At 39.3% G+C, this 25,970-nt stretch overlaps 1 protein-coding gene across 11 annotated transcripts in view; it reads right to left on the bottom strand.

Annotated features, from left to right (window-relative positions):
- The window catches only part of CCDC158 (coiled-coil domain containing 158), a 56,586-nt gene extending 31,288 nt beyond the window's left edge, over window positions 1-25,298 (bottom strand). For 10 of the 11 annotated variants that reach the window (XR_005826750.1, XR_005826751.1, XR_005826753.1 and 7 more), the window contains exons 1-17: window positions 25,111-25,298; window positions 22,164-22,200; window positions 19,926-20,056; window positions 19,320-19,543; window positions 18,828-18,937; window positions 18,246-18,573; window positions 17,827-17,903; window positions 15,818-15,932; window positions 12,503-12,622; window positions 10,828-11,025; window positions 9,098-9,580; window positions 8,192-8,381; window positions 6,694-6,846; window positions 6,122-6,234; window positions 5,175-5,333; window positions 3,397-3,489; window positions 1,938-2,063 (exon numbers count right to left, since the gene is read on the bottom strand). Coding sequence is in view for 5 of the 11 variants with exons in the window: in XM_040585977.1 (XP_040441911.1) it covers window positions 1,938-2,063; window positions 3,397-3,489; window positions 5,175-5,333; window positions 6,122-6,234; window positions 6,694-6,846; window positions 8,192-8,381; window positions 9,098-9,580; window positions 10,828-11,025; window positions 12,503-12,622; window positions 15,818-15,932; window positions 17,827-17,903; window positions 18,246-18,573; window positions 18,828-18,937; window positions 19,320-19,543; window positions 19,926-20,056; window positions 22,164-22,189 (2,646 nt within the window). In the remaining 6 variants the exon portion in view is untranslated. The remainder of the gene's footprint in view (window positions 1-1,937; window positions 2,064-3,396; window positions 3,490-5,174; window positions 5,334-6,121; window positions 6,235-6,693; window positions 6,847-8,191; window positions 8,382-9,097; window positions 9,581-10,827; window positions 11,026-12,502; window positions 12,623-15,817; window positions 15,933-17,826; window positions 17,904-18,245; window positions 18,574-18,827; window positions 18,938-19,319; window positions 19,544-19,925; window positions 20,057-22,163; window positions 22,201-25,110) is intronic. The other variant, XR_005826755.1, reaches the window with a different exon arrangement.
- Between the last annotated feature and the right edge of the window lie 672 nt (window positions 25,299-25,970).

Below are 25,970 nucleotides of genomic sequence, written 5' to 3'. Positions count from 1 at the left end.
AATTGTTTGTAATTTTAGTTAAGAGGTGTTGGAGGCTAAATTATGGTAACTTGAAGACTCTCTGCATATAATCGTGCTTTTATCTGGAAGTTATCTGACAGAAACGTGTAAAGCAACTAAATATAATTGCGGGAGAACATGGCTAACATCTGTGTTTTGAATAGATGTTGTAAAAAGATGATGACTACTGTTTCAACATCAAAAACATTAAAATAAGCCTTTAATTATGAAAGCTTCCTCCCCACCCAATACAACTATTACCTTTTTCAGTACTCAGAACCAATAGTCTTCACTTATGTGACAACTCTGCTTTCTCCTTTTTAACTTGTGATGCCAGGTATTACTGTATAGTACAAAAACACAGCTCTGAAGACAGAAATACTAGTATATCAGGGTGTTTACTATAGGCACTCATTTCTGTAACAGCTGAGTTGTCTGCAAATATAAACTACTTTATTGCCCAGCCAAACTCTGAGATGAAGTGCAGTATTACTCTCATTTTACTGATCAGGACTGGAGGCAGAGGCCTGGTTCAAAGAATCCTTTCTGTGAAGAACTGGATTTTTCAGACTGTTCAGCGCTTCACACATTCAGAGCACTGCTCCCACTGACTTACACTTCAACTGTAGAAGGAACTGGCTAGAAACATTTTGCGAACATGTTTTCATTGTAAAAAATGCCATTTCCAATGGGAAGACATTAGTTTCAGTAGAGCTTATATGGAGGACAAATCCTTCGCTTCTTAACAGGTCAATGTGATGCTGAGTCAGACCAAACCCTTCTTTCCCACATTCCAGCTAAGAAACCAGGCTACCGAGCAGGTAGGGTTGCTGTCTCAAGTGCTGGAGCTGCTTCAGTTTGTACTATCACATGAGGGAACCAAGAAGATTCAAGTAGATCTTGAATCAAGTTCTCCTACAATCTCTTAGGTCCTCACCATGGTACTACATTAAAAATTGGTCCTTTTTCCTTCTTCATCCTCAGAAGTATAAATTTATTAACTCAAAGAAATGAGAAAGGGAGTGCCTGATGCTGCAGGGATTTCTCAGAATGAACTACCCTTTGTTCCTTGTAAATGTTTGTCACCACATCAGAAAGTAAAGCTGAAAACATTAATGAAAAATATTTGCACTAACTTGTAGTCTCCTACAGATTTTGAGGTAAAAATTAATGAAAAGACCTCTAACAATTTCTGTGGGAGGTACATCAGGTCCATTTCAGACAATTATACAAAATCCATACAGAAAATGCCAAAGTGTTTTGTTGGGTTTTTTTCATGAGAGATTCCAGTTTATGTTTTCTATAATGAAAAATCAGAACAACACTAGCATCTCTTTTATATCTAAATGTAGATGCACAAAAAAAAAAAAAAAGAGGAAGGAAGGACAATGGTGTATCTTCTTGAATAATACTGGTCAAAATCAGGGAACACCAGCTTGGAGAAAGTTTTAAGTATTAAAAGCTACTACAGGTAATCAGATGATGAAATTTATCAAGAACTATGTACAAGTCTATTTTCACTGCCAAATATCATTTACAGCAAGTAAAGTACTAACAAATAAAAAACCTGAAACCCAAACTGCTTACAGATCAGTACCTTCAATTGTAATAGTTTATAGATGATATTGGTGATAGAGGTGAGACAAACTTGCTATTACAATCTGTTGAATTTTTTATTGCCCAGTTGGTTTTTACATATATTTTTCAAACAGACAGAAAGAAAATCCAAAAGGCCGTAATGTATGAGAAGCTACAAAAAATCATTTAAGCTTTGATGTTAAGAATCTGCTCTTGGACACTCCTACAGATGCTCTCCCATTTAGAAATTCCATTTTTTAATGTTAGAAATTCCATTTTGCTATGTTTCTAGAGTTATTCTGACTCTTTGGAACGCCCCTGTTTCCCATGCAGTGCCCCATTTTGAGGCAGGTACTCACATGAGAGGCACAGCTGGCCAAGTTCAGGGAAGGTGGCATGAGAGCAGAGTGCAGCTGAGAAAGAGGCACTATGTGCCGCAGCCTGCCTGAAGCAAAAGCTGATGAGTAGCCTGGGCCCTGCAACTCCTGCAGAGAAATGTTAGCCAAGCAGAATAAGGAAGTGTAGCCAAGCAGAATAAACGGGTACAGACAGCATGCACTCTGTAACAGGGCATATCTCCTAGTGAAATCTTTTATAATATGCAGCACTCAATTCTCAAAACACTTCCTAATATTTATTAGGTGTGCTCAGACATATGTGTGTCAGAACCCTTTTAGTGACTGAACTGGCTGCAAGAGTGGAAGTTTCACTTATTTTCAGAATTTTAACATATGCACTGGAACATCAAGTGGAGAATGTCTCAGGGCCACCACAAAATTAAGCAGTCCCACAGTACTTATACCTTTATTTCCCCACTTGGGTGAGAATTTCTTTTGTTGGAGTACGAGACTCCCCACCTTTGCTGTGCTTCATATGAAGTACTTTTTGTATCACTTGCATAGATTTGTATTTTTGAATGTAACATGTCATTTCTCACTCAAAATAGGAACTGGGGTGGGTCACTAACATTGACAGTAATTTCTTTTGAGAAAACTACTGTTCCAAGTGTACCATTCATTTATAGTAGTATTTTCACTGCAGCCTTAATAGTTTACAGTTATAAATAAGGCAAAGGTAAATAATATTCTTTATTAAACTCATTAGTAAAGATAGAGTTTGGACTAAATCTCTTGGGCAATAAAAATTTTCCCTATACCCTACCTTTCACTAATGACATCTGTTGAGCTACATAGCAATCACATCCTTCTTTCTCTAACCCTGATGCCTCATGACAATATTTCCTTTCCCCTTGCTAACATTTCTCTTTGCTTCTTAAAAATAATTATTTTTTTGTGCTGCCTAACTAACATAAGCAAATTAAACTCAGAGCCCTTGCTTCCAGCCTGTATGTAGCTTTAAGGTTGCTGGGTTTATTTCAGGCCTGAAGAAGGATGTGGGTGCCCAAAAGTTTGTTAGTGCTTTCTGTCTCAAACAGTTACAGTAGTAAAAGGCATCCCTACAGACCTTGTCTTTCTAATTCATTTTTTATAATAAAGCCATGAACATTTCTAGCTTTTATTTGCCAAGCACCACAAGAAAATGCTGCAGTGTCACTGAAACCAAAGCTTAGCAGCTGAAGCATATGGTCCAATAGTCCTGTAGCTGTTTAATTTTTTTGTTGTCCTTACTGTAAATAGCACTTCAAGTAATTGAAATTAGGGACATGACTTGTGCAGCAATGAGGTATTCCATGTAAAAAGCACTTCAGAACACAAACTGAATTTAGAGTACTTTGCAATAAATGGGGTTAAACCTAAAGTTAGGACACAAAGAAAATGCATCTAACTTTATACCCATGCTTCTTAGTAGTGTGCTTACTTTTACGTCTGAAGTATGCTGCAGTCTGAAGCGTATAGCTTCTTGTTCCTGACACTGGATTATGCACCGACATTCTGCAAATTGCATGGATACCTGTTAGAGAGGATAGAAGAGACATAAATTATTTTGCTAACTTTTTGTGGATTACACTCTTTCCTGTTCTATTTCTGATAAAGAAAGAGCAAGGTACATGTACAGATGCTATCAGTACAGAAATATTGCAGTATGAACAGATGTCTTTCCTGATAGGCTTACAAAAGCAACTGACCGGTTATGTGATCCTAGGAGCTATAATATGCACACCATAATACCACAGAAGGGAGTTAAACCTGTCAGAGACAATCCTAGACCCACTGAACACCTCTGGGATTACCAAATTCAATTGTGCTAGTGAGGCAAAACTACACTGAAAGTTTTAAAATGGATGGCTGATAACTTTGTTGATCTGTCTTTGTTAAGTTGCTATGCAGTCTTTTAAAATTTTACTCTGAAAAGACCTAATAATATAGTTATTTTTCATTGAGTGCTTATCAAGATAGCAAGAGATGAAGCTCTAAGCCAAAGCACAAAAAGAGAAATATCTTTATGGACCATACTGCTTTTATCACTCCAGCAGAGTTTTGTCTCCGATTTTAAAATAACACCTGGCTCTCTTTCTGTGCTTCTTTATGACTGCCACTGAGGCACGGGCAGGCTCCCTGAGACGCTGTGGATGCATCATTCAAAAAGCTGCTGCTTCTAAAATTTAATTGAATTGTTAATAATGAGCAAGATGGCCAATTACATTTTATGATGTTTATACAATGGGCGCTCTGCAATGGTATATACTAACATCCTGTCAGACAACAGTACAACCTTTATTAATTTCTAAGAATTGTTACTCTGTGTATCATGTGTTAGTTTTCAGTGAGCACCTGCCTCCACTGTGTCTCAGCTTCTCTGTCAGGTGGCTAGTGCTGTGCACAATAATACATACTATAAAGAAAGTCAAGTTTCCAGCATTTAAAGGAAGAAATGCCACACTTGGGAGGAGGTATCAGAATTACTTTTACTATTTTTTTTCAAGTAATAAAGCAACTTGAGCGCAACACCTCACATGAACATTTACATGCCAAAAAGCTAGAATTCTGAGCAGCTAAAAAAGAAATCTTCCTTCTGGAAGACAGCACCTCACCTGTAGGGCACATGGGATTTATGGGCTCGTCAGACCAAAATGTAGAACCTAGTCTTAAGAGTCAGGTAGGTCAGCAACAGAAACCTCAACTAAAAAAAAGGCAAATGAAACAACACAATGTTCTTAAAAATTTCTCTCGCCCTGAGGGATTCACGGCTGGTTGACTAAGGCCCCAGAAAGGGCTGAGCATGGACAAGAGTGTTGAGTCAGGGCACGTCAACACTCAGTTCCAGTGGAGCTCCTGTTTTATTGAATAATAGTCTCTCTCATCAGAGACAGGAGCCATGCCAAGAGCCAGTGGAAGGTATGGGCGGTTGATCTACTGCCTGCAAGGTCAATCTGCTTTAAATTCCCTGCAGTTTGTATTTCCCTGAGCTAGTAAGGAGTAAATCAAAAGCTCTCAAAGAAAATAGTAGCCTTTTACCATTAAAAAAACAGAAGGCAGACTTAACTATAGATACCTCTTCAAGTAAGTAACTTAAGTACCTGTGAATAGGACATACTAAATACAACCTATGTAAGAGGTCAGACATCTTCTGTTCCCAAGTGACTGCAGAGGAAGACACCCAGAAGTCTCACTAAACTGAAAGCTGCCTCAAATTACCTTATCAAGGGCTGTCTCCATCTTAGATATTTTTTCATTCAGACGTTTGTCTTGTGATCTCAGGATCTCCAGTTCCCCAGCAATCTTGGTATTTTCTGCTGTAATATAGCTCAATTCTTGACTTAGTTTACCATTTTTTTGTCTGAGGTAATGCTTCTCCTGAATTTAAGATGAGGACAACGAAGTACGAGTCAAAAACTTAGAGCTACCTACATTATACGGGTTTTTTTTCCTGCAAATTTTTTTCTCTTTGAAAGACTTGAATTAACCCTTTCAGAAGCTTAGCTATTGCATCTTGCAGAAAGATGAGTTTTTGCAACAAGGAGATAGGTCTTACGAAGAAAAGTAAAATTGGACTGGTCTTGATGAAATAACACCTCAGATTTTAGATCCAAGCTGAAACTGGAATCTAAAGCTTCAGGATCCACAGGATCCAAAGCCAGTAAAGGAGGAGGACAGGTTACGGTGAACAGACATAAATGATCATTTAGTAAACTCCAGCTGTTGGTAACTTAATGATTTCTTTGTCACAGAAAATGCTAGCAAGATCTCAATAGGCTAGACAGACCCAGGTATACAGAGTTTACACCCAGAACTGCAAAGAACCACCCCAAAAGAACAGAGGAGAAGCACTGCGGGCCAAATTCAGAAGCGTTAGTCGACATTTTTAAAACAAACCAATATGGAAGAGCATGATTCTCATTGAAAGTAGTACTGTTCTTTCAGAGAACAAACATAAATAAAAACTTGCCTCTACGCAAAAGGCTAATTTATGTGGTGGAGGTATCTCCTGATATACGTTAGTGGGAAGACAGAGAAGATGCCCATTGCATCAAGTAAAATTCTTTTTGATCCTTTGTGGGCCAATTGTGCTTTTGGCCATGCATTTCTCCAAAGAAGAAGTTACCTAAATACAGTTAAATACTTTTACACAGAGCTCTCGTGACCTTAGCTGAATTTGTCATTGCCTCTTCCAAGAATTTAATCTTGCTCTGTAATGCATCTATCTGTCCTCTCTTGGCTGTGATCTGCTTCTGCATTCCCACTGCAGCTTTCATAGCTGTAAAAGACAAGGTTAATTCTCAACAAACAACATTGATTGTGCATTCTGAGTTCTGACAAAAGACTCTGGAAGTCAGTTATCAGCAACATGTTAGAATAAGTAAGTTCACCTAGGATCCCATAATCACTTGTCTATGCAAACTACCCATTGGGATCAGCCAGAGTTTCATCCAAGGTAGTGGCACCAGACCCATCACACACACAAGACAAGAAGACAGCATTCCCTGGAAATATGCATATAGATCATATATAGTGAGAAAACTTAGCTCATGGTTTAAGTTTTACAATATGTAGTGAATGGTAAAGTAAAAATATATTTTCATCTGCAATACTGTTTATTTATTTCACAAAATATCTGGAATGTTATTAAAGCATCTATTGAGGGATCAATACTTTAAAAAATCCTCATTAAAAAGACAAACATGTGTGATTTTTGGGAAGCTTAATCCATAGTTACCATTGCCATGAGATTCCTCCATAGTCCTTAGAGCAGTTCTGGTCTGTTCCAGTTCAGCTTGGGCAGATTTCAACTGCATTTTCAGTCTTTTTGCAGTACTTTCCATCGCCTCCATTTTATCCTGGTAATACTCCTTCAAATCTTCAAACCCCTCTGGTGAAATTAAGTAAAGATTGAAATTATAGTGACAAAAAGTTATCATCCTTCTAGACTAAGATTACTGATCTGTCACCTACTCTCTAAAGGAGTATTAGATTCACAGAGAAGTAAGACATAAAGCAAATAACCATTCACTGCTAACAAATACACAACTAGTAGTTCATTGTCCTGCATGTCAGCTAAAGCTCTGTTTCACCAGAAAAAAATGTGTTCTTTGGTTGCTCACCAAAGCCACAGTCCAAGAAAGTCATATAAATCCATATTTCTGAGTTCCTGCTGCAAGAACCAAATGCATATTGTGACAGGTAAGGGTATCAGTGACAGACAGCATTTTGCCCTGGTCATTCTTCTCTTCAGCCACACTTAGAACTAGACTTGGGTCTGAACTGATCTAATTTGTCAAGCATTCTCCTGCAACCCTGCTTCTCAGCTCTGTTTCTTATATCTCTCTTCAACTCCTCTTATGTCACTCACACTGCTACAAGCCAGTCAGCTGGGTGCTCAGACTCTCTCTGTCAACAGCTTGGCCCTAATTCCTCTGTGGTCGTTCACTCCAATAAACCTTTCTTAAAGCTCATGCACCTCGACGGTACCATACAAACCTAAGGCAGATCTTACATGTGAAATCATGGTATATATTTAATTCTTACAATACCTAATGAGTTTAGACGTATAGTCAAGTTGTGAAGAAATAAATGTTGCCAATGGGTATTTTATGAGAGTGCGTGGGTGTGCAGAGAGCAAAGCATGTGAACAGTATCAGCTAGCTGGCTGCAGTGCAGATTTAACAGAGGAACTCCCTGAATTTCAGGGGTTGCCTTGGGTCCGGCCCCTAATAATTTTTTAATATATTTTTAAAATATTATCTTGATTGGCTTCCCCACACATTAGTTGTGAAAATAGTGGAGTTAAAACACAACTTTTATTTAAAATTTTGGCAAAACTACTGTAACACAGAAACAAAGTTCCGCTGTAATATGACCATAGATGGTTAATGGGATCCACTAGGGCTCTTAAAAAACTCAGGGAAAAGTGGTCAGGTTTCTATTCTGTGATTTACTAGATCTGCTTCTTTGCTCTCCAGAGTCAGGCAGGTTTAAGTATTTTTGTTCAGGGTAGGTAGTGAGAGACTGCCATAAAGATTGTATTCCCATCATCCTGTGCCAGAATCTCAAACCATGACATAGCTCTCTGAAGCAATCTGACCATCCTGTGCTGGCAGGGAACCTTCTGCTGTACCAGCGGCCATATTTGGATTCAGCAAGCAAGCTGCCCTTTTATTTTTAACATCAGCCCGATTTAGCAGCTATCAGAGCTAAGCTAAGTTGAGGCTCCCTACCTGCAAGGCCAGCTAGCTCACTCTGACAGATGTGGAGTTCATTTATTAGCTGGTCTTTTTCCAGTTTCATATCATTAAGTTCATGGAGCCTCTCGGTGCATGTGTTAACTAATTTAACTTTTTCCAGTTCCAGCTCGCTCAGTCTGGCCTCCATTTCATGTATTCTGGCTTCTTTCTCATCCTCTGCAATCTACTTACATAAAAAACAACAGTAACTATGTTAATATACATAATTATATAAAATAACCACAGAGATGTGCAGACATCATTACTTTAAATCTCAGTCACCAGAGAAGTTTGAGGCAAGAAAGAAAAACAGTAAAAGAGACAAATTTCAGATCTGATGTCTTTACAGCATGTTTAACCTTACCAGGTATATGATACGAGAACAATTTCCATCCTCTTGTAGCAGTACCTGCATATTCACTCCTAATGCTCAGCTGTCTTCTCACAGAAGAGGATGAAATTCCCTAACCTGCAGTGAATTATTTCTGGAGATGCTGACCTGCATAGGACTATCATCCTGTAATTCCTGCCTGAGAAATAACCAGCTATAAACAGTATCCTCAGTTTGGAATTCTGAGTGCTCACTGCCTAGTATTTCTCAGTAACACTTTGTATTTCTGGTTCTGTAACTGGTGTGGACAATCATATCACCGAGGACAGCATGCTATATTCCAGCTTTCCCAAGCCTTTTGGCAACTGCTTTTCACCAGTGAATTATTCATTTTTGGTGGTAATGTGGTAATATTATTCTCTGCCCACTAACTCTTTTAGTGCTGTTAGGATTCAAGGTACACTGTCTGACCTGCTTTAAAACCACAGCATTAGCACATTAAGATACAGATTTAAAACCAGGAAACATTACTGTCTTATAGAGACATAAATGCAGCATCATTTGCACACCTTAAGTTTTTCTGCTTTGAGTTTCCAGTCATTTATTTCTTCTATAAGCTGAGATTTCTCAACTTCCATTGCTCCAGCAGTTTGACTGTGCTGGCCCACAATCTGGGTCACATTATCAATTTGCTTTTGGAAGACCTCAATAATCCTTTCCTTCTCTAACACCTGCAGTTTCAGTACTTCACACTCCGACTGCACGTTGTGTAAATGGTCCTCTTCATTCTTCAGCAGCTGGAGCTCCTGCATCCTGCTACCAAGTTGTGAATGTAGCTTCTTGATTTCCTTACTGGTAACCTCAAGGGCGCTCTCTTTTTCCTGCAGGCAGGCTGTCAGATTTGACACTGTCTTCTCAGCTGTCTCCAAATCGGTCTGTTTGGCTGTCAGGTCTTCTTTAACTTTACAGAGTGTTTCCTTGGTTGACTCCAGCTGGGTAGTCAAAGAGGAGATCCTTCCAATGCTTTCATTTTTTTCCTTAATTGCAGCCATCTGAATAATAGCAATATAAGGATTAACCAAGATAGATGTTTATTTCTACCTTTAGAATTTCCTGTCACATTTCTAGTTTCCTATAGTTCACCTTAAACATCTGAGATTTACAGGAAAATTAAGTCAGCATGGTCTAGTCTACAATGACTGTGTGATTCTTCTGGTTTTCTTTCCTCTTTCTCCATTTTAATAAAGCAAGTATTGCTTAGCATATTGGTTTTTAGTCATTGAAAATGAAAAATGTTAAACTGATGTAAAAAAATGTGAATGTACTAGCAATGATGGTATAAAATTTAGAGCAGTTGAGGCTAAAGAACTTTAAGTGTTAAAACTTGACTGACTGCACTGTAAGTTGGGAAAAAAAGGTATGTACATGAACAATTTATTACTGATTTTATTCCTGCAGGCAGTAATGTGTACAATTTAAAGCACAAAGTACTATGACTCAGGAACTGCTAAAAGTACAAAATAGAAGAAAAAAATAAACTTCCTGGTAGTAGGATTTTAAAGGAAAAATAATGGATTGAGAAAACGCAGAACAATGTGTGAGGTAGCACAAGTCTGTGGTTTGGTAGTAATAAAGGAAATAACTTGACCTTTAATCATAATGTAAAGTGAGTTACTTAATTACAGCTTATTTTTGAGGGGCTGAAGTCTTGAAGAAAGGGGATTGTCAAGTCAGTGTCTAGGAATCTACTTTGTCAAAAGTAATTCTTTCTGACATAGCCACTGCATTCAGCTTAGGGTTACAAACACAAACATCATTATATTTTCATTAAGCACTACATAAAGTAAGGCATTATGAAGGCCTTTAATTTACTAATTATTTTTACAGAAGTGCTCACTACCAAAAATACTACCTTCAGTAGATTGTTTGTTAAGTCTGGCAACATCAAGCTTTCCGGAAGCTTACAAAATATTTTGAAGGTTTACAGTCAAAATCAAACATGCTATCAGCAAAACATTCATTTTTTTCTAAGGTTTGTATGTCAAAAATTAAAATTAAAAGTAACACTCCTACTTCCTCATTCAGTAAAGAGAAAGGAAGGCTGGACAGGTCAGATTAATAGAAAAAAAATGCAAATTCTGACTGTCATGTATCTGTTTTTGGAAGGGAAATTTAGCATATGAGCTCCAGAGGCCTCTCAAGCACAGTAACCACAGTTACAGTATTTCTATCTGAAGTACAGTCCCCAGTGGGTGCACTTTCTGTCCCCAACCCTATCACACTGCAGTTGGTCACCAACCTGGCACTCCATTTGTCTGTGACACTCAGTCCTCATTTCCTTCATGGTGTTTTCCATGCGCTGCAATTGCATGGTTTTGCTGTCTAGTCGTCTTCTCAGGCGGTCAATTGCGATGCTGTTCTCTGTGTTCCGATCCCAAAATCGCTTGTTCTGCTCTTTTTCTAGATTTAGTTCTATCTCTTTTTTATGAAGTTCAGTCTACAAGAAATTGAACCACATTTATGAGAAAGAACAAAAAAATGCTAAAATTAGCAACATTCAATTACACAATTACATATCCAAATAAGGACTACTGCATGGATTTACACTTGGCAGAAGACAGGAATATTGACTAAACTAGTTTGATACCTTCTACACGTCTTCTTCCAACAACACAGTAACTTTCAACTTCATATATTGCTGCTATATTTATTCTGAAGCATGTTACATCTCAGCATGGAAGTCTTTCATGTAATATATATCTATCCCAAAATCAGTATAAGCTACAAAATGCAAAAAAGGTTATATTGTGTCAACATCAAATGAAAAGCAATGAAGCACTACATTACACACCAAGGAAGGCTGTTCTTGATAAATATCCATCTTTAATACTAATAAGAGTTGTTCATTGCTTGTTTCATTCCATGCAGTAATTTGTCATGTGTTCTCCAGAGCTTAAATATTTTCCACCTCCTAATCCTAACATACATAAACCTAACAGTACATAATTGAGATTATAAATGAAAATATTAAAAATACTGACATACACATTTCAGAACTACTCATTCCAAAAATACGCATTTAAAATGTGCCGAAACTGAATTATCAATAGGCATTCTGCTAACCGTAACTTTTGCTGTTGTTAACTATCTGCATATGGTTAAAACTGAAGAACTAAGCAGGAAGCTCAGGGAATGCAGAATGAAAACCTGAGCTGAAGACACAGAAACAAAAGGAATCCTAAAATTAGATTCTTAACCTTCAGTTATGCAATGATTATTCTGACTCCAGTCTCCTCTGTAGCTAGGTACAATCTGTAGGAAAAGATTTACACTAACATATTCTTGAACAGAACACCATATGTAATGGAATAATTCCAACATCTCCTTCAGAAGCACTGTGACACTAACTGGGCAATCCAGCCTAATGAAACCACAAACTAATACCCCAAAATTCAGTCATCAAGGAAAAACTTATCCAAGAAGAAAAGCAAGGCTAATTATACTACATGAAGCTGTGTGGGATGAAACCAACTTCAAGTGGCAAATTCTTTTTATACTGTACATTCAATTTGTTAATATTGTCAGTCAGTTTCAAAGGAATGTTTACTGCTGTTAGGAAAATCCCTGATATGTCTTGCAAAATATGCGTTAAAGGACCAAGGTTCCTTAACAGAGGGATTTAAACTGTGAGGTTAAAGTGAAGGTGACTCAGCATCTTTAATATGATTTGCATAGGATTCAAAGATTTTGAATTTATGACAAAGTTCATCTTAATTCTGAATGTCCTGCATTGCTAATGGCAAAAGCCTTTAGGAAACATAGCTAATCAAATTTCTAGTAAAAAATAATCTTCGAACTTAATTTTAAGGGGACTGCCGCACTTTGGAAACAAGCAAAGTATAGATCTGAACACCAGCAGTAAGGAGAACCTTTTCGAAAGCAAGCTTTTTTTCAATACTATCACTTGTTTTTACCAACAACTGATGAAGCCTGTCATTCAGATTTCCAGATTCTTGGCTGCATTGATCTCGTTCTGTCTGAGCTTCTGCTATCTCAGAACGAGCTAGATGCAACTGCTTCGCAAGATCTTCAATCTAGAATAAAGACAAATATTGATTAAGAATTATCTTAATGTATTCTATTTTAAATAGTACGTTGGATTTCTTCTAGGTTTTCTTCTAGATTTTACTCAAAAGAAGTCTAAATGCCATCTTTTGCCTCAGCAGAGCTATTCCCTAGGTGTTCTCTGAATTGTGTTGTCTTCTTTCAGTGATTAAGCTCAATTTCATTGCAGAGTTAACTGAGGTTCCCAAGAATGAATTGGCTTCCACCCTGATCCACAGCTCTTCAAAAATTCCTTACCTACACTGTAAACATTGAATGGAATGGGAAAAGAGCCACTTTAGAAAAAAGAAAAAAGTTCAAGGTTCTTGCTTGGTTTGCAGTACTACTATTTAGAAAAGCCAATATAATGCAAGTATAATTAAAATGCAATTTACATGGAATCATCAATGAGAAAATACACAAAATCTTCTAAAGTCCTCTTCTAATAAACACTTAGGATCTGCAAGTTCTCTTTTGGCTAACATTGATTAGTAATGGACCATTTATGCAGGGCTAGACCCAAAACCTCATGCCCTTCACCAAATGGGGGCTTGAGAACATCAGAATGATATGGGACAACACTGTCAAGGAAAAAGGTTTTTTTCACCAAAATCAGATAAAATCACAAATCTTCTCTTCCTAGAGCTCCAATGCCTAAGCAGCAGCAGGACATTATCAGGACCTTTTCTTCCTGTAATTGCCTGAGGTAATTTTCAAAAGGGGTTTCTCTCATCTTGTGGAGCCCTCCATCAGGAGAAATCTCAGTAAATCCTAGATTAGTTCTCCCTAAAACCCACCTTACACAACTACTCCATATTTCCACAGAAAATCTCAGCCTGAAGTACACCCTCTGCAGAGCTCAACAGCTGTGTACAACATTACCAACAGGGCTTCCACAGACAGTGACAGAAAAAGCTGTCCGCACACAGGGCCTTTCCTATACAATTAAGTTAATTTATGGATTATTTGGTCCCAAGCATATATTCAGTCATATTCACTTTCTGTTTAATGATACAGGGAAGTTCAGACACACCTAGGCCTAACAGCAGGTTTTATATAGCTAAGGCAGGGAGGTATATTCCTTCACTATGAATACATCAAGAACTCTACAGGCAAACACATTTTGCTCCCATTGGTAGTCACTTTCAATGAAAGGATGCAGCTTCTGGCAGTGTATGAGATGATGGACCAGTCTACACCACTTTGTAATAAATATATTGACATAGGCATATTCAAACAGAACATTTACATATTTACATTTATATCCACTGAGTACCAGATTTTCTGACTGCTGAAACTATTTGGTATCAACAACTTAAACTGGCTTTAGCCCCTTGAAAATTTTCTAGTGTTGAGGTGTTTTCCTACCAGAGAAGCTGCAGAGGAACGCTTGTAAAAGAGAGACGTACAGTAAAAGCTTTATTTAGATCCTCTCTTGCACCTTCCCAGGAATGACAGTCTTAAGATCAAATGATCTCCAGCTATCAGCTTGTCTCTCACTAAGTCCTACCTCTGCAATTCAGTGTATTACACTTGCTATTCAAAAGCAATTTTCATTGGACCAAGTAGTATATTCTTTTATAGATATGTAAACCCAATGTGGAGTTGGTAGACTGTGAAAAACAGTCTTAAATTGATTCCCAGTTTCCAATTTTACATCTGTTATGAGGTAAACATTATGAAAGGGAACATGCCCAAGGAATATACACTACAGTTGTAGCTATATATGTGACACGACTCTATGCTGTGCGCTGCATGATTTAAATCAAAAGAACTCGGGTAAGTAGACCTAACATGAAAAGCATACCGTACATTGTACTCTTCCTTGAGATGAAATACAGTAATGGAGATTAATTTACAAATTTTCCATAGTTTGGTCACGACACTGTGAAAAGTCACTTTTGGAACTGACTAGTGTGAGTTTTGATACATGTGAATCAATGGAATCGATAGAAGTGGAAACCTACAAAAACAATAAAAACCAATGTCCCTCCTGCTCTGCTTTATAGTGCAAGCACACATACACCATGGGTCCACAGTTTTGACCTGCACATACCTGCCATTCCATTCCCAGACCTTTTTGGATCAGAGACTACCAGCTCTGCCAAACTTCATGGCACTCCTGTGACCTGAACTTTCCCTTTCCAATAGTATGTAGGAGAAGGATGCCTAAATCCTCATGACTTGTAATCTAAGCTGGATTTGGATCCATTAAGCATTTCTGCGTGGGTCAGCTCCACTGATTTTTAAAGGGACTGGACAGCAACTGTTTTCAGGTAATTTTCTAAGAAACCCATAGATTATCTTTCACCAAAAGTAAGAAAGAACTTAAAGATACTGAAATGGTTTATAAAACTGGAAACCAAAGCAGTGAAATAAGTGAAAGACACAATGGATGAGATACGGAAACTGGATATAAAATGCTGCAGTTAGTGACATGGCAGAGATTCTGTGGTGGGACCGTTAAGAAGTTCCCTCCATTTGTCTGCAGTAATTCCCAGCTGTACTACCTGGAAAAAAGTTGGTGTTTGGGGAAAAGCATGGTTAAAAACAGTTTGTCAAGACTAATGTTTTCTAATAGGATTAAGAAATGGTCTGAACACAGAGGTGCTGTCCAACCTCCCTTTTTTACCTATTTATATCCTACTGAAAAGAAGCCTTTGGATTTCAATGAATGTTAAAGATTCCTAACTCTCAATGGGGCATCCCCGGGCACCTGAATTCTTCTCAGGAGCTGCTGTAATCTCTATGATCATCCTTGCATTTATCAAACCAAATATTTTTTCTGGGCAGTACAACTTAAATGAGGAGCTACTTTTACTGCCTGTTTTTTGCTCATATATTCTCTAGTAGTACAGTGGAACAACGTTCTTGTCCTGCATGTCCAACCGACGTTTGTAGAGCAGAATCATTTTAAGTATTTTCAGAAGGCACCATTTATGGTATCCTCTCAATACATTTGGCTAAGTAATTTTGTGTTCAGTAAGGTTTGCAAAGCTATTTTGTGTTAGAGAAAGAGAACTTGTTCTTAAAAATAATACAGAGAAGCAGAGTTAAGGATAATGTAATTTATCTTCTTGTTCACATAATTTTTCTGAAGCAATCCCTTATTTATCTGGAACATTTTAGATATCTATATATACAGTTTCATTAGCACTAATGTTAACACAGAAATCCATACACACCTTGACTTCATATATCCTCTTAGCTTCTTGTAATTCAGAATACAGCTGAGAAACTGTAGATTCCAGGTGACTCACTTGATGTGCATGCACTGAATTTTGTTTTCTTGTTTGTTCCCTAAGAAAAGTTTCAGGTGCAGCAATTAGAAACTGTAAGAACCATGAAAGCATGAAACATTTGTGGTTGCTTTCACTGCAATCAGTATGATCACTGAAATTTACTGTTTTAAAGTATGATTATCATTCACAGTGGGATCACATAAAATTTATGACTTCTGGTTAGATTTGCTCTCTGATATCTGTATCACATAAAATTACATAAACTGAAACATCGATGCATTTATTCCTGATAATAATTCATTTATTCTCAAGCAAGTTTTAAGAAAGCTAAACCTGCTTTCAAACCTACCCCAACTATTCTATGAGCAGAACAGAGAAGCATTTTGCTATCAGCTATTCAGTCTCAACTATGTAAGTCATACATTAATGCATACCGATATTTAATCTCATCTTAAGTTTGTAACACTGCGTGGCATGTCCTCATTTTTTTAACTGACACACTCAGCACTGATTTCTGACTCATCAAGTGGTCGGTGAGAATTAAGTGTCCTTTAATTCTCACTCTATTGTTAACGAAGTCAACGATACCAACACAGCTATTTATCCAAAATGAGTATTACCCCTTCTTTAAAATTACTACTCATTACTATTTGTACATATACGCAAACAACGTAAATGTTTAGCCATTCTTGTGATTCAACTGATAATGCAACTGGAAATTAATTTTGTATCTGAATCTACAAAACATGTAGAAAGAAAGAAGAAAAAATGCAGTCACCTAAAACTGCACTCAGCCACAGCTCTTATATTACATACTCTTTCATCCCTTAACGCAAGCCATGTACTCTGCAAAAACTGTTCACAACTCAGACAGCAGAGATTCATCATTCCAAAAACTGGTGGCAAGAACAGAGCCATCAGCTCAAGCCAGTTTGAACTTCCACTGACTTTGCTGGCCTTACTCTCCTGAACCACAGCAGTCTGAGAAGAGAACCAGCCCTAGTCTCCCAATTCTCAGTCTGCTTAATACATGGCTATTTTTCCTCCCCTCTATACAGCATGGTTTAATATTTTTTTTCCCCTTTTTGTCTTCATTCCGTAACTTAGGCGAAGAGTGCTTAACTCTTTAAATAAAGGCAATACAAAACAAAAGCACAGGGCAGAGAGTAGAATATACTAGCAGCATAAGGCTTCTCCCAAATTAAGGTCAATCTTAACATTTTCTATACTATAACCAAAAAACATACTATCTCCATCTGGGTTTGGTTACTATCTGCATAGCTGCGTACACCATGTGTTTTATCGGTTAGTGCTGCCACCTCCTGTTCACACTCACTTATAAACTGCTCGATCCCATCTCATAAAGAACACAGTGGTTATAATTTTAATCTTGGCAAAAAGTAACTTCACCACTGAGAAGGTAATGGGATTTTTCAGTAGTCAGAAATATAATAATTTTTATGTTCTATTGTGAATGAAATACCATGTTTCGAATTACCAGCCTTTTTGAACAGCTTACTGTATAATTCAGGTGGATAGCTGGGGAAATCAGGACTTCTTGAACAAGGAAGGACAACGCTCTTGGTGGAATTAGGAAGAAAAAGCTGATGTAACCGCTCTAGTGGTTACTTTCAATCTTTTTCCTTTAACGGTGGAACTAGGCTGCCAACAAATTCTACATGTCAACCTAAGTGACCAGTGACACTTACAAAAGTGAGGTGTACAGATTCTTCCAAAACAGTATTTTTTGAGGCAGTACGTAAAAGAAGAAATTGTCAGCACAAGATCAAATAAACATCTGGAATGGGAGAAAATTTATTAGGTCCTCAAAAACATTGCTTGCTGCCCCTCAGCCACTCCCCATCGCACCTTCATCAGAAAAGAATTATCTGTGGAACATGTGAAAAAACATCTATTTATGTTTCATGAATAAATAAATGAAGAACAGGTACCTATTTTGATGTTGCTGAAGCAAAAGTTGTTTTTGGGTTTGTGAATCTTTTTTCAATGACTCAAGTTCTTCTTCCACCTATTGTAAACAGATGACAATGCTAAATCCTAAAGAAAAGATGGTCTAAACAGTAGTTCTCAAAGCGTAATTTCCTTCCTTTTCCTTCCGCATTGAACTGTGAAAACGTGTACAATACAGGTTAAATTCCAGCGATAAACCCGATCTCAAGTTGGGGACTGCACAGAAGACTGGCATACCAGCACCTGCCACCTTAACTGTGAAGTAGTATTTGTACCCCTTTATGCCATAACCATTTCCTCAGGCCTGTTTAGATGGCAGCTCACGCAGTTTTCAAAAACCATTTTCTAAAAAACAGAACACACGAGTGTTGGAAGGAAAAGCAGCACTTGCTTCACATACCAGGACAACCTTTTCTTTGAGATAGGACACCTCTGAGTCTAAATCTCGCAGGATGTCAGCAAATGCTGTGCTCAGGTTGTGGATGTGTAGGCTAGTAACGTTCTCATGCTCATAATGTTTCATGCCTGTGCTGCCTTCGTAGTCTGTTAGGATGTCACGTAGTTCCAAAAGTACTTCCTCATGGCTGTGGACCATCTTTTTCAGATGCTCAGTTTGGCTGTCAGCCTCCCTCAGCATCTCCTCCTGCAGCTGGTTGGCAGCTTCCAGCTCTTGAATAGTACTTTTTAACTCTATTTTTACATTGTCTTGGCTCTGGGATTCCTTTTGTCTGAATTGGGAAACCAAAGAAATAGTTTAGAAAATAGGATTCCCAACATGGATTTTTATCCTGACTAACAGGTATAACACTTATGTAGATTCACTGCTGCTTTTACAACTACATAATAAGCCGTCTTCTAAACCAAGATGCCATAGTCTCATTGCCTTTCTTCCTGAGGGCAAGTTTCTCACTCAGGAAATCTGGTGTGCCTCTTGAAGCCCATATATACATTCTCCATAACACATCTCTCTTGGCCTTCATACCTAGCATCCTGAAGCGCATCTCTTTCCAGCTGCACTTCCATCAGTTTGGTCTGCAAATCAGCAATTATCAGTCTTAAACTGATTTTCTGTTGCTCATGAAGCTCAGTGGCCTAAAGGAGAAAAAAAACCAAACCACCAAGCTAAACCAACCCAAATACTGAACACACAACCTAAAAATATGAGGTTGAGAGGAAGCAGCGTGGGTATGGGAATTATTAAGAGGTTGGTTTTGTTTTTTAAAAAAATATTTCTTAATTAACCAGCTAGTCACAAGTGTGCTGCGGTGGACTGATGGTGCATGGAACGTGATTACAAGGATCGTGCCCACATTACTGCCCGTTCTCTATTTCTGCCTGTCAAATGGCATGTGGGAATCACGATGGCCAAGTACAATTTACAGCAACCAAGGGGCTGCTCAAAATAGCACTGGCAACACCACCACCACCACAAACTCATCTATACTTAAGAAGCTGCCCCAGATTTGCAACTCACTTCATTCAGCCTCTTCGGCACATCTCTACCTTTCTGTGAGTATTCTTCCAGAACGTTTTCCATCTTGGTTTTTTTCTCAGAATCAGTATGCATTTCATATTTGGAACAGAAGACACTACTGGGTGAACCGCTACCAACACTAGAAGAGGCTGAGTTTTCCATCACTGTGCTAAGAATGCAAGAAGCTAAAACATTCTGGTTTCCGAGAAATGAGCTAGCAGCACCTGAAAGGCAGATTAAGTGTTGAAACAAAGAGTTGTTACATAAGAATAAACCGTCACCTGTACAAACTGGGCATTAGTGCCACTCAGTGCCTATCTATTGACAGTCAAACCTAAGAACTGCCTTTTCTAAGGACAACAAACCCAGCCAATTCTAGGGTTGCACATGGGGTGGGGAACGCCACAGTGTTCAGAGGACATTTTAAAACTGCTCTGCCTTTAACTTTGGCTTGTGTCAATAAGAGCTTTACAAGATGCGAGGCCTAAAGAGGATTCAACTTGAAATATGAAACAGGAACTTATGAGCACTCTTCTAAACCACATAACAAGTCTGCAAACAGTGATTTACTCCCAAATCTTGTTCTGGAATCCATTTAATACTTGCCCACATTAGGCACATTGCCACTCGGTAAAGATTCCTCACAACTTAAAGAAGGTATCACTGATTCCACTGGGAATTTGGCGATTTCTTCATGGAGTTTCAGAGCCTCTTTTGTTTGTCTTTCCAGTGCCTCCCTGCAGAACAGCACATAAAATGTTTGCTGAAAAGGCAAGATGGAATACAGAAAAGTATCCAACAGCACTGTGTCACAAATGCAACCTGAAACGAGTGACTGAAAAGAGAAGCGAAACCAAAGAATTTGTTTGGTAACGCTGTTGTATTTTCCTGGTTTGCACTTACATTTGGCAACACAGTGCCAAATCTTCAACTGCTGTAGCTCCACTGTAGTCCAGTACACTACCGTGTTTTGCCACTAGCAGGCATAATGTATAAAAGTCCAAGCAAGTAAAATAACACTTCATCAAACAGAACAAAACTGGCTTATGAGAAGGGATCTCCTTTTCTTACCACGTTTTTCACCCTTGCTGGCTAGTAAAATGTTACCTTACTGACACAAAACTGTAACTTTATGGTCAAACCCACACAAATCTGTCAAATACTTCATTTGCAGGCACAACAAGAAACATCTCAGAAAACCTGTAGAATCAGAGAAGCATTTGGTTATATAAAACCTTGAGCACAGAAGGAAGGACACCTGTGCCAATTCACACCATCTTATTTTATTGAAATTTATCAGGCAACAGGTCATTCACTACATTCCTGGGGTGGGGGGGAATGTGTGTGTGTGCAAAGAAAGTAGAGAGATAAGGGTGTGGGGGTGGGGGGAAGACAAAACAAATTGTTCTGTCCAAAAGAGAAAGAAATCCAATCTAAGTAAGAATAATGGGCAAGTTTTGGCAACTCATCTATAAGCTGTAAACAGAAAAAAACTAGGAAGAAAAATGAAGAAAAAATAGCTGAGGGACAAAAAGGAATCTGAAATAATGGGAAAATATTTTAAGTGACAATTCTATAGGTGAGGGAGGAATATCAGATCAGCAGTGAGATCAGCTCCTTGTCATTTAGCATCAGTACTGTTGTGTGTACATTGCAGGACCGTGACATTAGCAAATGACCCAATTACAACACGCACAGTTGATTTCTGTCCATGCAGCACTTTTTTTCACAACGCAACAAGTCCCTGTGTCTGCGCACTGCACTTGTTATGCCCCCTCTCTGCATTTGTATTAACACATCCCGATAAACCTGGATTTTCATTCTACAACATCACTGATAAAAAAGATTAGAGGATACAAATGCAAGGAGACTGCAGAGCATGGGGAAAAGCATCCTGAAGAGTCTGTTACCCTTGAAGTAGGAAGAAGGGGCATCAGCTACAGGCAAGGGTGGCAGTTCTACCAACAGTGCCCTGTTATCGCGGAGTATAACCTAAATGCATAAACAGGTTAAAAGAATGACTAGACAAATCCCCAGGACTAATAAATGTCACAGTTGGGATAGACATTCAGATTCACTAAGTCTTTACATTCTAATTCCATGGACACTGGGATACTGAGGCAGACTAAGCAAAAATACCACTTTTTCCTGACCATTTTTCTATGCGTCTGCCACTACACACTGTTGCAATAAGCATGATGGTGAGATGACACTTCATTTTGATCCATCAAAGTCTGAGTGAATCAATAAATCAAAGCTTTAAAATGAAAAATACCATCCCCATTCTTCTCAGTTGGTCACTAATTTTCATACTCAGTAATGATCCTTCTTTGGGAGAAACTTTCAAATATTTGATACACAATTGGAGATAAAAATCACTAAATTCAAGCATCACCTTCTGGGCAGGGAAAAAAAATATCACCCAAAACTGTAAAATCACTGAATCTCACAAGTGTTACTTTTCCAATGCTGAACGATTCTGAATCTAATAGTAGGCAGAATCCTGGAGCCGTGCAAACTCATTATCAAAGCGCAGTACTATATCCTGCTGTTTGTGCAGAAATCCCATTGCCAGCAGGAAGAATGCATTCCACTGTGGACAGAAAGTAAGCTATTATCCTGGCACACAAATTACAATGATCAGTGTAATTCATCTTTCACTGCAGAGTGCCTTGGACACCCATACCCTTAAATTTTGTGTTCTTATCTTTCCTGTCACATTAGTGTAACAAACTACACCTTAGGAATCTGCTGGCTTTCATTTTCAGTGAGTGTACTCTTTACTGTAATGACAGATAGCAGGCACAGGAATTTCTCTGATAACAAACAAAACCCATGTACTACCTTAATTCCTGGATATTCTCATTCATTGTAACAGCACCTGTGAAGAAAAAGACGTGCCTTTATTTCCCAATATATCAAAAATCAACTTTATGTAATAAGAAATTAATATTGCCCACCTAATTTTAATACTGTAGGAGGAATTAAAGGATACTGAGTGACACAGTTCCTCTCCTTTTTAAAGCCTTATGCTTTGTTTTGGCAGGGTAACACAGATGCAGGCTTCTGTAAGTACTTGTTAGCATCACCTGTTAAGTTTTGCAACAATTAAGTGGCAAATCCTATACACTACCAGCCTTCTAAGATGTTTCCAGACACAGAACTTCTCTACAAAACCCCCCAGAGATGAGATTTCTATAAATGTCTGCCATGACCTCATCTACAACTGTTGCCTATCTCAATCTGCTTGATTAAAGCCAAATGACCTTTTTCCTCACAAAAGCACTTTTGGAGGTGCCCAAAAGAAAAGAAAAACTGAAGTCTGCGGCAAGCCCAAGTGGGCAAGTCTAGACTTGTATGCCTTGAGTTTTGGGAGTGTGATTGCTATTAACAGCACTCTGGGGACAAGTCTGTGAACCTTTTTCTCAGGCAATTAAACCCCAAAAAAAGGAAACAATGAAAAAAAATTTATTACCCAGGGCTAGCTTTGATCTGGATGGTATCCGATGGGATTTTATTTACACTATTTGGATTTTCCCAAGTGACTGGTCCTCTGAAACACACAGGACTAAACTGGAAGTCAAGAGGTAGCTGCAACAGCAGTTTCTGTACTGTGGATAATTTGACACCTTCAATATACCCTTTTGATTGAAGAAGGGCACCATGGGTGCTTCCTAAGGTCACATAACGAAGAGAAGCTGAGCCCTTTATCCCACCCCCAAGCACCAGAAATGCTTCCTTAAAATCAAAACATTGCCCCCAACCCTCACATAGTTCAACTGCCCCACAAGGACAGGACCATGCCAGGCTGGTGGCTGCGGGGCTCCCCAGCGGTGACACATGCAGGCCTGGCCTGTCACCCAAACACGGAGTAAGAAAACTCCTTAACACCAAAGTAGCATTAAGAAGCAAACATTCCTTATTGCAGCACTGGATGCATGAGGGATTCTTCCACCTAATATGCGTGCCCTGTGTTACATTCAGGCAAGATTATATAGATCGTTCATATGTTTATGCATTGCGTTTCTCAGAAAAGTCATACATATTCATTCAGCAAGCAGTATTCTGTTAATTAAGCATCACAAATGCTCCCTGCAGTATTTTAAAGAGTCTTATCAGGGTTTCAAACAGTCGACCCTGTAGTAATCAGCTCACAGAGAACAACTGAACCTCCATTTGCTTTCCCTACATGAACTTGCCTTGACCACAGTTCAACTTCTTTTAGTCCATCTGGTTTCAACTCTGGCTTCGCCAGAAGATCTCTTGTCTTAGTTCCTTCTTGGACTGATTAACCTTCCCTTAACAGTATGAAGTTGCACAACAAACGTTTGATGGTAATCATCCATAGTAATTACACTGAAACAAACAATACAGGGTAACAGACCAAAGGTCCACAGCACGCAGGCAACCCTGCCTTTCCCAGGTCCCTCCAGCCTCTATAAAACACCTCAGCTCTGAGGGGCTTTACCTCACCGGGCCGTGTGCCCGCTGCTGCTTCCCCAGAGAGGCCGCTCCCTCATGGGGAGGGGAACCATCTTGCCCCATCTCCGGCCTCCTCACGAGGAAAGGGCCGTCCCACGGCTGCGACCCGATCCTCTGGGATCTCAGCGGGGCCTCGGGGAAGCCGTGGGGGAGAGCGCAGCCCGGGCACCAGCCCCCAGCCACAAAATGGCGGCTCACGCGTGCCCCCCTCAGGCTGCGTACGCTGGAGTTAAGGCGCCCTGAGGGGCGCTGGGGTGTTACGGCAGGTGAGATGGCGTTGCTTAAAGATAGGGATAAAAATCCTCTCATAGGGGTTCTGGGGAGGGTCTGGGTCATCTTTCTCATGGTGTTTGGGGGAAGTGTGTGTGACTGAGCAGACTGAAGGCAGAAGTTGGGGTGGGGAGGCTTCCTCCTGCCAGAGAGGCCTTTTCTTCCCCACAGTACAGTTCAGAAAGAAAAATTAAGACCTTGTTATTTTTACACCAGTCTCTTCAGAGGTGAAATGTTTTTTGAATTCCCAAAGATGACTGCCTCACAGGTATTTTCAATTTTCAGTGAGAGAATGCGTGCAGAGACAAGAGACAGTCTCTTTACTTCAGCAAAGAAAACGATATGGCTGACTGTCCCATTTTGCATCTTTATTTAAGGAGTGAACACACAAGTGTCAACACATTGTCCCTATTTTCAAGTTATTCAGAAAAACAGCTAACAGCTTATACCAGGCACACCATGTTACAAGTTTCCAGGAACAGGTGTATGAACCAGGCCCAAAACAAAATCATCAGAGAGCTGGAGGTCTGAGCAAACCGAGATCCTGAGCAAATTCAGGAGACAAGACATATCTATTTAAATACCTGACTAAGAAGAAAACCACATAACTATTCCTCAATGGAGAGCACACCATTTTAATTTAGAAAAGATGCAAAACCATTCATCTAGTTCTTAAAGACAAAGGATGGAAAGTGAATTTTATGTGCACTACTTCAGACTAAGGGAAGAAAAGGAAGAATTAACCAGTTGAAAAAAGACCTCTCCTAACTGCTCCATGCTGCAGAGTTGTCAGTGCATCGACTGCAAAAAAACACACACAGAGCATGAAAAACAGCTTGAGGAAAGAAGAACTTTGTATTGCACTACCCAGAAAAAGAGGCAGCACCGAAAAGCAGTATTTTTCTTCTGTCCGCAGAGAAAAGAGGCAAAGGACTTTACAAGTAAATATGCTATACAGTATCCTAAAGCCAGGTTTCAATGCTCAGTCTCAGGTGTTAAGGAAGCATGAAAACTCCCGTGGGAGGCAGCCCACGCCTACCTGTGACAGACAGCGGTGAGGTTTGTGTCCCCTGGGTTTTGGACGGCGCGCTGAGGGTTTGCTCCTTGCTGCAGGGCTGGCAGTGGAGGGGAGCACTGATCGTCTCGTATTCCTTCCTGGGTCCACCGAGCAGCTGCCGAACCTCCCCCCCGAGCGGTGAGGAGCCACCAGCCCCTGACCCCTAGCCCCTTTACCCGACTCGGTAGCCTTGGGAACAAACTCCTCCCTGTGGAGCTGATCATGTGCATGAGGTGGGAGCCAATAAATGCTGCATCCAGCGTTTGATTTCTCCGCAAATTGTCATTCAAAGTCGGCTACAGGGGGGGAAACTTGATAGCTTTTCCCCATCAGGGCCCAGGCGCGTCGTCGCTTTGTGCGGAGCATTACCTCTCTTGGAAAAAGGTGCCCGTTTTGTCTAGTGTTTTTTGGGAGTTTAGGTCCTGAGCACCCCAGCCTCTTTGTTGCTTCGACCTGCTAATCCTGAAACGGCAGTTACAACCTGGGGACAGAATAACTCTTGTGGGATGTAATTCCTGAATAACTTTTCTTCTATTTGGGGAGTATCTTTGAGAAGAAAAATCTAAGAATCACTACAGGTTTGCCAGAAAGAGGCAAGTATAAAGTTCTTACGTTTAAAATGATCCATTACTCCCACAGAGAGGACTATGCGCGGTGCAAGGGTAATACAGCTTTAGAGGAAGGTAACGGAGTAATTTGTGCCAGCAGAGGCGCTGCTTCTAAAATACCAGGGCCATATCCACCAGCCATTTCAGATTTGGTTAAAGGAATTAATAGTGGCTTTAACTGTTAAATATTCAATTATTTTGGGGGACACCCCACCCCTCCAGAAACTAATCTGT

Source organism: Falco naumanni, chromosome 1 (assembly GCF_017639655.2).
Source record: "Falco naumanni isolate bFalNau1 chromosome 1, bFalNau1.pat, whole genome shotgun sequence".
NCBI classification, from domain to species: Eukaryota; Metazoa; Chordata; class Aves; order Falconiformes; family Falconidae; genus Falco; species Falco naumanni.
Note: the sequence above shows the minus strand (reverse complement) of the source record. Positions and strands in the feature narration are given on the sequence as shown.